The 15,461-nt window shown below is 42.0% G+C and overlaps 1 protein-coding gene across 1 annotated transcript in view; it reads left to right on the top strand.

The window, feature by feature from the left end:
- The window catches only part of LOC136626721 (zinc finger protein 850-like), a 129,111-nt gene that overhangs the window by 33,776 nt on the left and 79,874 nt on the right, over nt 1-15,461 (top strand). Inside the window, exons 2-5 of the mRNA XM_066601728.1 lie at nt 1,727-1,859; nt 2,721-2,900; nt 2,990-3,113; nt 8,992-10,233. Coding sequence (XP_066457825.1) covers nt 1,782-1,859; nt 2,721-2,900; nt 2,990-3,113; nt 8,992-10,233 — 1,624 coding nt within the window. The 5' untranslated portion in view covers nt 1,727-1,781. The remainder of the gene's footprint in view (nt 1-1,726; nt 1,860-2,720; nt 2,901-2,989; nt 3,114-8,991; nt 10,234-15,461) is intronic.

The following is a 15,461-nucleotide window of genomic DNA, read 5'->3' as shown; positions in this document are numbered from 1 at the left end:
GTAGATTCTCCTCAGTATATACACCCAGAGGTGAGGTAGATTCTCCTCAGTATATACACATAGAGGTGAGGTAGATTCTCCTCAGTATATACACACAGAGGTGAGGTAGATTCCCCTCAGTATATGCACACAGGGGTCAGGATGATTTTCTGCAGTATATACACACAGAGATCAGGTATATACTCCTCAGTATATACACACAGAGGTGAGGTAGATACTCCTCAGTATATACACATAGAGGTGAGGTAGATTCTCCTCAGTATATACACACAGAGGTGAGGTAGATTCTCCTCAGTATATACACATAGAGGTGAGGTAGATTCTCCTCAGTATATACACATAGAGGTGAGGTAGATTCTCCTCAGTATATACACCCAGAGGTGAGGTAGATACTCCTCAGTATATACACATAGAGGTGAGGTAGATTCTCCTCAGTATATACACAGAGAGGTGAGGTAGATTCTCCTCAGTATATACACCCAGAGGTGAGGTAGCTTCTCCTCAGTATATACACCCAGAGGTGAGGTAGATTCTCCTCAGTATATACACCCAGAGGTGAGGTAGATTCTCCTCAGTATATACACATAGAGGGGAGGTAGATTCTCCTCAGTATATGCACATAGAGGTCAGTTAGATTCTCCTCAGTATATACACAGAGAGGTGAGGTAGATTCTCCTCAGTATATACACATAGAGGTGAGGTAGATTCTCCTCAGTATATACACACAGAGGTGAGGTAGATTCTCCTTAGTATATACACATAGAGTTGAGGTAGATTCTCCTCAGTATATACACATAGAGGTGAGGTAGATTCTCCTCAGTATATACACATAGAGGTGTATATACGCGGCCATTCACAAGCTTCAGCAGTGATTCTTCTAGTGGTCACACGCACCATGTACAGCACATGACCAGCCACGGCTTCTTACATGCAGCGGGCATCAGGGCTGCAGTGCTGGACAAGGAGCTGCCGGGGTGCGTGAATATTCTATTTTTATTCATTTTAAGCACTTGACTTTAAGAATGTCATTTTAAAAAATCATTTGTAATATTTCTATCTAGTTGCTAAAAAAAAATGCAGCACCTTACAAGTATGTCTCTTAAAGGAGTTTTTCGATTATCAAAAATATTGGTGACACTGAGGGACTGACTGTATATAGAGAGAGAAGGTTATTCAATAAGGCCCAATGCACACAACCAAATTTGCAGCGCGGAATCCGAGGTCGCCACGTTTCCTCCCCTCATCTTGGCGTATTTGCTATGTATAAACAAATCCTAAAACAATTAATTTTTCCAGGGACTATCATGGAGTGGTGAGATGTATACAAATTGTCCTCTACCGTGGTTGTATAAAGACTGTTGGTGTTTGTACCTTGTTTTTTTTATGCCCAAATAGATCCAAGATGATACGAAATTGTCTACTCCCGTGATCCCAGGTGAGGGGACTTGGGAAGGCGCTGTCGGATCCCTAGTTTTTCAACTTCATACTTGAATCGCTGTTAGTCTGTGATTGCCTATAGTCAGCATGTGAAGGTGGAACATGCTTTGCCCTCAGACAGGAAGGAACTGCCTTGACAAACTATTCATCTCCTGTTCCAACCTGTACAAAAAGAGAACACAACATCTACACTTTATCACCTCCTCGCTGGTTTCCCCTTTTATCTCCACTAATTGTATTATTCCAGGAGATTTCGTATGATGTTACATTGTCTCTTCTCCCCATTCAGGATCCTCGGCTGATATTTTCTATGTGACATAATTGTCCCAATTGACCCATCAAGGATGGAGAGGAACCGGGACAAGATGGCGGAAAGTATATTCAACCTCACCCTAGAGATATTCTTCCAGCTTACAGGAGAGGTGAGAGATTCTGGGGATGACGTCACGGTCCATCATTCTTATCTATGATGGTTTCAGACAAAAACAGGGCAATTTTGGGTAAGAGAATAAATCCATTAAACAAGCCTTAATTGCCAGTGAGTTCCAGTTGCTCACTGATGGGATCTGTTTAGCTGACTGCGACAGTGATGTCATGTACAGTATGTGACCACTGCAACCAATCACAGGCCTCAGGGTTGATTATTTAGTATTATTGTTGGTATGCGATGAGGCCAATGATTGGCTGTAGTTGTCACTTTTTGTTTACGTGACGTGATCGCTGCATCCGTGTAGATAATATGCATCTCAGAGAACCAGAGTGCTGGATCTAATAGGTAAGCAAGGGCCCTTCTACACGGGACAACTGTCATGTGCTTCAGTGTTCAACAGCAGTCATGGCGATAATCGCTCTGGTGCTTTCACACAGGAGCAGGATTGCTCGATAAATGGAGCCAGGTGGGCCGAAGATCGTGCCGACCCACCTACCTCCAATGAAAGTAACAGATTGTTGTTCGCAGATGAATGACTGCTTTTTCACGCAAGCCAATTGCTGTTTTACTTTTAGACATGCAAAAACTGAAATATGAATGAATTATATAATTTGTCGTTCATTTGCTGCTGGCAATTACACTCAACGGTTATCATTCAGGTTTCTGCGAGAATGTGAACGATTAACGTTCAGTGTAAAATGGCCCTGTGGCTTGTTTGAGTCAATCCTCCAACATTGCCCCTTTTGTTGGCAAAATTGGACATTTCCTTTGATAAACAATTACATAACTGGAGACATGAAGGACTCTGGGAATATCTGCAGGGATATTTATGGATGTATCTCCCCATAAACAGGATTACACGGGAGTGAAGAAGACTTTTAGTGATGGCTTTCAGGCCCCGCTGTCTGATGGATGGGGAAGACCCCTGAGCCCAATCACAGGGCCTCTACCTCACCCCCTGATACTGGAGGAGATCAATGAGCAGAAGATCCTAGAACTCACCAACAAGATGATTGAGCTGCTGACTGGAGAGGTGACGCTGCTGGGAATGCTGGGACATTATACAGTAACGCTATGGTGGTATAACGTGTCTGGGTGATGACGGTATCATTGTGTTGTCAGGTTCCTATAAGGTGTCAGGACGTCACTGTCTATTTCTCCATGGAGGAGTGGGAGTATTTAGAAGGACACAAGGATCTGTACAAGGACATCATGATGGAGGACCACCAGTCCCTCCCATCACCAGGTAAAAGACATGACTTAATACTCTAATCCACAGCTTTTGAATGAGGGTGGCGTGTAGATGGTTCCTCGATACATTTTCTCCAAACGAGTGCATGTGAGAGAGACTACGTAACAAGATTTGGGGAGTGTATATTTAATGAAGAAGGAAAGCATTTTCTGATGTGTGTCGAGTTAGCAATGGGAGCACTCCAGCAAAGGTACATCAGATAATTTAGACTGTGGATGTACAAAAGGAAAGAGTGACTTCTGGATACAAACTTGGGGAGGTAAGAAGTTAAGAATAAATGTTTGCATATTTATGCTTAAGATTGTTAATGCTGTGTAATGGAGCTGCACAGTTTTAATTTACTGCAAACACTGCAAAAAGACAGTGTGAGTCAGCGGCCTCAGAGGTTACTTAAAATCTGAAGTTTGGCCAATACAAACTAATAGCTCATGTGACACAGCTGCAAGTGGTCTTCTGCAAACTACCATAGCTGAAAGTTAAGTAAAACTAAAAAGTAAACAAAAAAATTAAGTACAATAAAACATGATGAAAGCAGGAAATAGTGGATGTGGTATTGGATGTGGTAGAGGACGTGCCAAGTGTCTCCCACTAAAGCAACGGTTCCATGTTTTGCAGCAGGCGAGGAAAGCCCACTGCTATTCCTTGGAAGTGGTTCTGCTTGTGCATTACATCCGCAGCACTCTGAACAGGTCATAAAATGGATGATACAGAATGCTTAAACTACTGCCTTGTCCTCCCAGTACGGTAGCAGGCACACAGCAGTCAGTCATCCCCCCTCTACTTCATCCATGCCAAATCCTCCTGCAGACTGCAAAGCAGTCCACATGGATCGATATGAGGAACTGTTTGATCATTCAGTGTAATGGATGTCAACGAGGGCAGTCCAAACAACCAGAGATAGAAAACTAATACACTGATGCCCATTTATTTTTTTACCTCCCAAGAGAAAGATGAAGGTGGGTCAATGTGCATGGTCAGACCTCCACGGGCAACGTGTCCTCAAGGAGATGCAGAAGCGGAGATGCAAGCTCCCAGTACTCGCTTTAGCAGAGAATCCACTCAGGAGAATGACGACAAAAAGGAAGAGTTGGAAACTAATGAGATACATGACCCAACATGGACAGGCAGGAAGAGTCATTGCAGGATCTTACTAGAGGAAGAGGAGGATGTTTCAGAAGGGCACCCTGCCAAACTGGTGCATGGTGTCGCAGAAAAACATTAGAGTCGTACTGCCATCATGAATCGCCTACTACTAGGGACAAAACGCATTGGTCCTCCATTGGGCCTCTGGCATAGGGTATATCCTGGGCATTTCTAGTGCAGAGGCAGGTTCTGATAAAGATCCAACAAATGCAGGCTCATTTAGAACAAATCGCTCAACGCAGGTTATAAACTTTTGACAAAAATTCGGACAGATTACGAACATTCTTACCGAACCTATGTTTTTCTTCACAATTGGGATTTACCTGGGAATGTCTCTCTATCATGGGCATTAAAACAGCTGTCACTGCTAGTTTTAGCCAAACAAACCAAATTTCCCACGACATGGAATAAGAAGATGGAACAGGATTCTAGAGGTGAACATCTGGTTACATCGATGGTGCCATCAGCAAACATTTGGATTTCCAGATCATGAAGTGAATTACCTGTATGATGGACCACTTGCTAGAGGTGGGTTACAGCTGTTACAGCTTACAAAAACAGGTAAGCATTTATTTGGCAGGTGCCTAGCTACACTCATCAGGAGAGCTTTAAACTAGAACAACATCAAAAGAGAAGTAAAAGGCCAGGTAAAAATATACAGCTAATTAATACATTTGAGAACCTTGCTATTAGAAGTGGAAAGAAAGAACAAAGAAAAATTACCAACAGGGAGGAAATGGTTGAGGAAGTATGGGTTGCTGGGACTTTAGGAGGCAGTGATTATGCCATCCTTGAATTTTAGATAGCAAGGGGAGGAAGACCTGAGAAGACCAAGATCTCAAGGTTGGAATTCAGAAGGGCAGATTTTCATGAACTCCAAGAGAGGGTAGGAAGGATCCAATAGCTGAATGTTCTTAAGGATAGAAGTGTCTAAGCAGGTTGGAAATTATTGCAAAATGAGATTCCAAATTACAATCATTAACAAACCCTAAAAGAAAGATCCAGATACTGCTTTTTCAGCCATTCTATTCTAGTCACTCACGAAGACAAGGAGAGGCATTACCCATGCCTCAATTTAATTATCCCTATCAAGATCATGACGGTGAGCCACACAATCCTAGGTACTGCCATGTTAGATTCAGGAGCAGGAGGGAACTTCATGGACAGCCAATATGCTCTTAAATATCAAATTGCAACCAGAGCTAAAACCTAACCTGTTGACATGGAAATGGTGGATGGACCCCCCCTGGTTTCTAGACCCGTCACTCAGGAGACAAGTGAACTGTATATTCACATTGAGCCAGATGATCATAAGACGATCAGTTTTCATCTCATATCATCTCCGAAATTTCCAGTCATCCTAAGGATCTCTTGGTTCTCTACCCACAGCCCGGCCATCAACTGGGAATCAAGAACTATCACATTCCCTTCAGAGCATTATAAGGAGAATTGACGATCAAAGCTGCCCACCTTCAGTCAGGGGCCAGACCCCAAGTGTACTCATCTAGAAAACGTGAAGTTGCCACCACAATACCAGCTGTTCAACGACATCTGCAGCAAAAAGAATGCAGATCAACTGCACCCTCATCAGCCGTATGACTGTCCTATTGAGCTGATCCCTGGATCTTCTATTCCATTTGGGCATATCTATAACTAGAGATGAGCGAGTATACTCGCTAAGGTTAACTACTCGAGCGAGTAGTGCCTTAGTCGAGTATCTGCCCGCTCGTCTCTAAAGATTCGGCTGCCGGCGGCGGGGGAGAGCGGAGAGGAACGGAAGGGAGATCCCTCTCCCCCCCCCCCCCCACTTCCCCTTGCTCACTCCCGCAACTCACCTGTCACCCGCGCCGGCAGCCGAAATCTTTAGAAACGAGCGGGCAGATACTCGACTAAGGCACTACTCGCTCGAGTAGTTAGCCTTAGCGAGTATGCTCGCTCATCTCTATCTATAACCCTTTGTAACCAGAGTTAAAAACCTTCCGGAAATACTTGGATGAAAATCTAAAGAAGGGCTTGATCTGGTCCACTTATTTCCCGGTGGGAGCACCCATATTCTTAATTGAAAACATAGATTCTACTCTTTGACTGTGCATTGATTACTGGGAACTAAAGATCACTATTAAGAATCGCTACCCCCTACAGGCTGAATCAGGGGAGGAGGCTGAGATGGATAGTAATATTCTGGTCCCAAAAATTTTTGTGGGAATCCTCAATCCTAAAGAATTACTAACAAGGGTATGAAAGTGACCCTTTCCTCAAAAACCTTCAGGAGAAGTAAAACTTTTATACAAGAAAGGATTCTAGATGCAGAAAAACAAACAGTAAATTCCAGACGCGGGTCGACTTGAAGTCCTAAAGCAGATCCATGACTCTAAACTGGCTGGCCATCCCGGTATCTCAAATGGGATGGTCACTCTTCTTGTGGTGGTAGACCGGCTTACTAAGATGGCTTACTTTATTCCTTGCCCCGTAGGGATTCCTACTGCGGAGTATAAAGCGGAACTGGAACAGAGAAATATTCAAACTTCATGGTATTCCTGAAGATGTAGTTTCTGACAGGGGGTCCAGTTCACAGCAGAATTCTGGAAGAAGTTTTGCATGGCCCTGGGCATAGTGTGAATCTATCATCTGTATTCCACCCAGTCCAACTGTCAGACCAAAAGAACAAACAAGACATTTCATCTCCCATCTCCAGGATAATTGATTTTGTGTGTTCCCATTATTTCCATATCATGCAACCACAAAGTTTATGCAATAAGCGTAACACATGAACTTGCAGAGGATGACTGGACTGAAAAACTTCTCACCAAACTTCGCTTGCAGATGCCGATAAAGGGTCTAATAACTAACTTCTATACATTTTTATGCCCAAAAATGACAATATGACTGGATGCCTTGGCGACTGGCAAATGCATGATCCCCCAACTAACACCAACTTTTAACCTCACATTAAGTGCGACATTTAAGCTTATGCCTTTTGTTTCTTACTGGGAAGTGACCCAAAAATAAGTCATAAAGGTAGGTGGGTTGCCTACCGATTTTGTGGAGTTCACGTACAACAATGCTAGACATTGTTCTACCTTTGCAGATCCCATTATTTTGCGAACAATGGGTTTCATTCTGTCTTTATTCCGGGCTCCCACATAGAGACCCCTATCCCCTTGTCTACTACAGAATTGCAACATTACAGGAAACACAAGAAAAGTTGAAGGAAATTCTGCATGAGGAGCAGGCAAGCTACAAGCAAGCTGTGATTGCCATCACAGGGCCATCCTTCAGGTAGGGGACAAGGTATGGCTTTCTACAAGATACCTAAAGAGCCATGTCCTTTCTCTCAAGCTCGGGCCAAAATTTCTGGAGCCTTTTCCAATCATGGAAAGGCAGGGCCAAGTAGCATTTGGTCTAGCAGTCTGAAGATCTACACAGTGTTCCACGTAACCCTCCTTGAAGCCATTTACAGAAACCCCCTTTTTGGGAAAGACTCAACCACCTCCTCCACCAGTCAAAGGAGAGGAGGAGTTTGAAGTGGTGAACATTTTGGACTCCAGAAAGTGGAGAGAAGGGTTACAATACCCCATGCAATAGAAGAAATATGGCCCGACGGAGAATGTTCACGCTCCAGGGCTCATCGGGGAATTTTTACAGAAGGTACCCGAAGGCCATCCTGGAAGGAGGAGGCTACTGTTAGGATTCGAACTTATGACCTGAACTCAGAGCAGTAGCCTATTGAACTATTTAAGTATGCTGAATAGCTCTCCTGAGTCCTATTTCCATGTTCCTTGACCTGGTCTCCTGTTCCATGTTATTCGCTCTGTGTTTTCCCTGTCCAGTCCACCCCGTATCTTGTACCTGCCCCAATAAGGCTCCTATATAAACCTGGCCCTGTTCCGTTGTGCTTATGAACATAAGATTAGGGCCTCAATGGGTATGTTTCTGAACAAAAGACAAACAGGGGTATCCATTATGGACCTATCTAGTGATATACATCTATATATTTTTATAAGTCCTGCACTCCAGTTTGCTTTTCCTCTGTTTGATATGTAATAATCTTTGGGTTTAAGGATCTTTAATGAATGGTACATTGACTATTTTCTTTGTTTGCTCTCCACATTACTGAGAATTAAACTTAAACCTATAAAATGGACTTAAGTTACAAAAATATGTTTTCTCTACTTTTGATTTAATTCGTTAGAGCTTCTTACATTCTCTCACCTCTATTTATCCCTGTTTCCCTATGTTTAATGTTGCTCTCTTTGAAAGATGTGCCTTTTGCAAAAAGTTTAATAAAAGTATTGAATAGAGATGAGCGAACGTACTCGTTTCGAGTACTTACGCACCCGAGTACCGCCATTTTCGAGTACTTCAGTACTCGGGTGAAAAGATTCGGGGGGCGCCGGGGGGCGGGGAGAGGCGTGGCGGTGCGGGGGGTAGCAGCGGGGAACAGGGGGGAGCCCTCTCTCTCTCCCTCTCCCCCCCCCACTCCCCACTCCTACCCCCCGTGCCGCCACGGCGCCCCCCGAATTTTTTCGCCCAAGTACGGAAGTACTCGGAAATCGCGGTATTCGGGCGAAAAAGGGGCGTGGCCGAGCACGTTCGCTCATCTCTAGTATTGAACTAAAAAAAATAATTTTGCTGCATGCCTTGCAATTTGCATGGCCATTTTATATAACATAAAATATCAGTATAATTCTAATGTTATTTTTAAAAAAATCTGTTTTAATCTTGGCAGATGACGGCACCAGGAGCTCTGAGGGACAACTGATATTAACAGATTGTAAAGCAGATGATTGCAGTATTCTACAAGATGCATATGAAGAGCCTGCCATTATCCCTGATATATCCTCAGCCCTTTACGGCAAAGATCTATCATCTGAGTCATCATCATCATTTACTGATTTATCACAGCTGGTTAAGAAAAATACAATTTACATAAGGGATGTTGAACATCAAAGAGTTCACACAGGGAAGAAGACATATCCATGTACAGAATGTGGGAAATGTTTTTCAGGTAAAAAAGATCTTGTTAGACATGGGAGAATTCACACAGGGGAGAAGCCGTTTTCGTGTTCAGAATGTGCAAAATGTTTTTCACTTAAATCAGACCTTGTTAAACATGAGAGGATTCACACAGGGGAAAAGCCATTTTCATGTTCAGAATGTGGAAAATGTTTTTCCATTAAATCAGACCTGGTTAGACATGGGAGAGTTCACACAGGTGAAAAGCCTTTTCTATGTTCAGAATGTGGGAAATGTTTTCAAAATAAACAACATCTTGTTGTGCATCTGAGAACTCACACAGGGGTGAAGCCATTTTCATGTCCAGAATGTGGAAAATGTTTTAACTATAAATCAAAGCTTGTTACTCATCAGAGAATTCATGCAGCGGAAAAACAATTTTCATGCCCAGAATGTGGGAAAGGTTTTAACTATAAATCATGTCTTATTGAACATGAAAGAAGTCACACAGGAGAGAAACCATATTCGTGCTCAGAATGTGGGAAATGTTTTACCCGGAAAACACATCTTGTTGTACATCAAAGAATTCACACAGGAGAGAAACCATATTTATGTTCAGAATGTGGGAAATGTTTTAACCGTAAACAACATCTTGTTCTACATCAGAGCGTTCACAAAAGAGAGAAACCATATTCATGTTCAGAGTGTGGGAAATGTTTTAACCGGAAACAACATCTTGTTGCACATATGAGAATTCACACAGGTGAGAAGCCATTTTCATGCTCAGAATGTGGGAAATGTTTTCACCAGAAAGCACATCTTGTTACACATCGTATATATCACACAGGCGAGAAACCATTTTTATGTTCAGAATGTGGGAAATGTTTTTCACATAAATCAGATCTGGTTAAGCATCAGAGAATTCACACAGGTGAGAAGCCATTTTCATGTTTAGAATGTGGGAAATGTTTTAAGCGAAAATTAAGTCTTCATACCCATGAGAAAATTCACACAGGTGAGGAGCCATTTTCTTGTTTAGAATGTGGAAAATCTTTTATTTATAAAAAAGGTTTTCTTAGACATCAGAGAATTCACACAGGGGAGAAACCATTTTCATGTTCTGAATGTGAAAAATTTTTCATAGATAAATCAGGTCTTGTTAATCATGAGAGAATTCACACAGGGAAGAAACTATTTTCATGTTCTCAATGCAGGAAATCTTTTAATAGAAAATCAAATCTTGTTAAACATGAGGAAATTCACACAGGGGAGAAGACATATTAATATTCTCAGTGTTGAAAATGTTTTACTTACATTTCTATTTTTAAACATCAGAGAACTTGTCAGGGAAGAAGCCTTTAAAAAAACAAAAACGTTTTATTGAGAAATCGCGCCAGAGAATTTCAACATTTAACCTCTTAATAACTAGCCTTTTTTTTCATTTACTTTTTTGGCCCTACCTTCCAGGAACCATTACTTTTGTTTTTCAATACAGCTGTATATGGTCTTGTTTTTTGTGGTATAGCAGATCCACTGGGTCCACTGCTCAGGCCCCCTGGTGGTAGTGTGGTCATGATTTGCTGGGCTGCTGCACTCAGGCATAAAGCCGATTTCTGCAGGACACAGATATGGAGCATTCCTGTTGTAGTAGCTTGGTTTGGTACTGGAACTACACGTTTGGTATCGTAGTAATGGTACTGACTAGAGATGAGCGAACGTACTCGGATAGGCACTACTCGTCCGAGTAATGTGCCTTATCCGAGTACCTCCCCGCTCGTGCAGCAAGGTTCGGGTGCCGGCACGGAGCGGGGAGCTGCAGGGGAGAGCGGGGAGGAACGGAGGGGAGATCTTTCTCTCCTTCTCTCCCGCCCGCTCTGCCCCGCTCCCCGCTGCGACTCACCTGTCAGCAGCGGGGCGCCCCGAACCTTGCTGCACGAGCGGGGAGGTACTCGGATAAGGCACATTACTCGGACGAGTAGTGCCTATCCGAGTACGTTCGCTCATCATTAGTACTGACCCATAGAATAAAGATATCATATCATTTTTGTTGTAGTTTCGCGCTGTAGAAAAAGGCACAGAAAGATGAACAATTTTATTTTTTTCCATCTCTCTCCACTTAGAATTTTTTTCCAAGTTTGTTAGTATATTAACCCTTTCCAATCCACTGTCTGACATCTAAAGACATTCTGATTGAAGGCTGTACAGCTCTAATGTCGGAAGACGTCCAGCAGGGTATTCTTACTGTACATTACTAGTCACTCTGTTGTCGGGGGGCCCTTCCAGCATGTCCCATACCGCAGGATTGGCTCTAGCCAACAGATGGCGCCATTGTATAATGGCAGAAAGAGAAAACCCCCCTAGGAAACCCTGAATCCAAAATTGGATTGCAAAGGGTTAAATGGTACCATTGAAAAATACATCTCGTCCCACAAAAACAAGCCCTCATGCAGCAATGTCGATGGATTAATAAAGGAGTTACGACTTTTAAAAGGGAAAAACTGAAAAGAGCTGTCACTACGGGGTTAATTCCTCTTTATTCTTTGTTTTGTTTGTTTTTTTGATGAGGGATTAGGAATTGAAATTTCATGTTATTCACTGTGCTTTTTTAACCCTGCAATGCTACATGTTCCTGGACTGTTATGAAGATATCAATAGTAGTTGTACAACAATCTCCAAGCATATCGGCATAAATATAAGCACTCAATACAGGTCAATTGTAATAAAAGAAATTAAATTGATTAGTGCTCTGGTAGCACCCGTGTGAACATTTGATAGGTTGAATCTTCACCTTGAGTACTATTCCAGGGTTAAAGTTTCTACTTGGGTCATTATGAAAGTAGTAAAGAAAATTTTAAGAATTCTTTAGATATGTGGCGCAACCCCAGAAGTAACATAATTACACGAGATTAGCACTGAGGAAGAAGATCATTAACCTCCAAACACTTATTCATGCTGGTTTTAATAATAAACAGAGAAGTTTGGCAATTACTAATCGCATGTGATTATATTACGCCTGCAGGTTGTGCCACATACAGAAAGAATTTTTCTTTCTCTCTGTATTCGGTTTAAACGTTTACCCAGTTGGGTACAACAGGATTTGAGGTGAGCTGCACCTCCAATTTATAGAAAATTTTCCCCTGGGTTTTTAAATAAGAAAAACAAATCCTTAGCTTATTTCCCTCCAAAACGAGGAGGTTGTTTCATACTCTACTGGGGTTGCTCCACCAATTATTTTTTTTTTAGCATTCTACATAATGAATGCAGTGATTCTAATTTTGTGGCCTGCTTTTTAGTTCTTTTACATATGGGGACTAGAGGACCTGACAATGATCAATTCTATAATACACCACAATATTTCAGTATTGCAGTGTAGTATACTGATCTACCAGACCACACTGACTGCAGCATTACAGGGGTTAAATGGTTGGGATAGGAACTATCTTCAATCCTGGCAGTTGCAGCAGGATCCCGTCTGTCATCCTACAGGTGAGCTGTATACCCAACGTGGGACACCCATGCCAGGCTTCCAATGCATTGCCACAAAAATGTGCATAGATTCTAATACAGCTCACTAGTGACCATTGTAAAAAGGCATTTTGTCAGTCACAGATGAGTGAAGGCTCAAGGATAGTTAGATGTCATAGAGGAAAAACAAAGCAATTTAGAGCATTAATGATCATTAGAAAATGTGTGCAATTACCAATAATGTCTGATATCCAAAAAGCAAAAAGAATGCAGATAATACAAAAGTACGTACATAAAATATTTCACTTTTAATACATAACTGTGCTTCAATTATTTTTACCAATCCTTAATAAATGTTTGCTGTTAAAACATATTTTTGTGTTTTGGTTGCTTTTCCTTTATTCTTTAACCCCTTCCCGACAGTGGGCGTAAGTGTACGCTCTGGCAGCAGGGTACTTAATGCACCAGGACATACACTTACACCCTGTGGATAGCGTGAGATCAGAAGAGATCCTGCGTTATCCGGCAGCGGGAGCCAGCTGTCCTCAATAGCCGGCCTCCCGTTGCAACAGCGGGGGTGCATTGGAACAGCGACCCCTGCTGTTAAGCCCTTTACATGCTGTGATCTGACATAGATGCAGATCACGGCTTGTAAAGGGCTCACAGAGGGAGTGTGCTCCCTCTGTGAAATCCTTGGACTCCCGCAATGTAATCGCGGAGGGCCGATGTATTGCCATTGCAACAAGATGCCAGATAACAGGTGTCCTGCTTTGGCATTGCCTATGATCACTAATACAAGCGATAAGGCATTGCAAGACAGAAGTCCTGCAATGCTTTAACATAGCAGCTTTGGTGCAAAGCCCCAGTGGGTATATAAAAAGTGTAAAAATAAAAAGTTCAAAATAGTGTTAAAAAAAAAGGGTAAAAAAAAAAATTGTATAAAAAAACTATTCGCATAATAAAATTAAAATCCCACATATTGGGTATCATCATATCTGTAACAACTCGTACAACAAATTAAACACTTTTTATCCTCCATGGCAAAAAGCATTAGAAAAAATACCTAAAAAACCTATGCTTTTTTTTTTCATTTTGCCTCCCAAAAAATGCAATAAAAGTGATCAAAAGAACCATATGTACCTCAAAATGGTGCGCATAAAAACTACAGCTTGTCATGAAAAAACAAGCCCTTGCAGAGCTCCGTCCATTGAAAAATTAAAAAGTTATAGGACCTTGAATGCAGCGATTTAAAAAAATTAATATAAATTCTAAAAAAGTTTTATTGCAGAAAAGTGGAAAAACCTAAAAAAAAATAAGAATTTTGGGGTTCTTGTAACCGTACCGACCCACAGAAAAAATGTATTACAAACTACGGCAGCATTGATGCGTTTTCTCTCTCTATCATAAAAAAATTTAAAGTTTTACAATATAGTCTACCTACCCAAAAATGACAGCAATCAAAACTACATGTCGTTGGAAAAAAAGTTATGGCTTTTGAAAAGTGGAAAGAAAAATCCCCCCAAAATGCTATTTCTATGTCCTAAAGGGGTTGCATATAAAGATATCATCTCAAACCTCTGGAGGTGAGGAGTAGCTGGTAGGTATTTTGTATAGAAATTGCGAGGCGGGAAATGCACCAAGGATCTCGGACTTTGTGGAATTAGATCACTTTCTGTTTTTGAAAAAGATCATTTTTTTAATAAATGTTTTCTTTTAAACATCCTGTAAATGTGATAACATCCCTTGAAGAGGGTAACAATAAACATGGGAGGGGCGATGGGGAAATCGGACCAGGGATAAAGACAGAGGATAAGTGGCAAGAAAGGACTGGCTCACTCAGAGGCAGGCAGTCGATGCAAACTGTGAAGTCATGTTGCCGGAGCTTGAGGCAGCTTTCCAAGCTGGATAATTTGATCTGTAATGTACATGATAAGTCTACCTCTGCCTGGAAGAAACTTAAAAGTCCTTGATGTACAATGTACTATTCAATAAATATTATGGAAGAATGTTAAATGGCAACCGTGTCAAAACATTTTTTGATGAGCACCGCTCCGCGAAGGGAAGCGTCAACCCACTCCATTCTGAACAGGAATCCAAGTTTTTCCAGAAATACACATAATGTAGGAACCCTTGGTGCCCACCAATTAGGTGCTGAGACATTTATATAAAATAAGACTTTTTTTTTTTACTGTTGTGGGGGGGTGGACACACCGATATTGGTTACATAACCAAAGACAGCCCAGAATGGAGTTAATACTATGTCATTAGCAAGGATGTGCTCTATCTCTTCTCCTCCACATCTGGACAGGTTCGGTCTGAAATATTCCCCATACAGAAGTTTCTTTTGAAGGACAGATATCTTTTATAGATGATTTTTAGATTTTTTTTGTGAATGATGTCATTCACTGAATGGCTGTGATTGGCTGGAGGCGGGGTATTTAAAGCACTGTCGCCAGCAGAAGGCAGCTGTGAGACGGAGGAGGACACCGCGCCGATGCAGTGCCGCTGCCGGAGACCATCGCCGCTACCGCCGGAGGGCAAAGCCCCCACTACAGCCGGATACCATTGCCGCCACTGCTGCCGGAGACCATCGCCACGGACCATGTGAGTATTATCTTTTTTTTTTTTTGAGAGCACCCGAGATAGAACCTATTTTTGGAGGAGGCCTTATATTTCAAGCGTTCCCCGCAAACCCGATACGTCTTATTATCGGGGTAGGACTTATTTTGGGGAAACACGGTAGCTAAAGTATTCTTAGTTGTTCTCCAAGGTTTTGAG

Source organism: Eleutherodactylus coqui, chromosome 4 (assembly GCF_035609145.1).
Source record: "Eleutherodactylus coqui strain aEleCoq1 chromosome 4, aEleCoq1.hap1, whole genome shotgun sequence".
NCBI lineage: Eukaryota > Metazoa > Chordata > Amphibia > Anura > Eleutherodactylidae > Eleutherodactylus > Eleutherodactylus coqui.
Note: the sequence above shows the minus strand (reverse complement) of the source record. Positions and strands in the feature narration are given on the sequence as shown.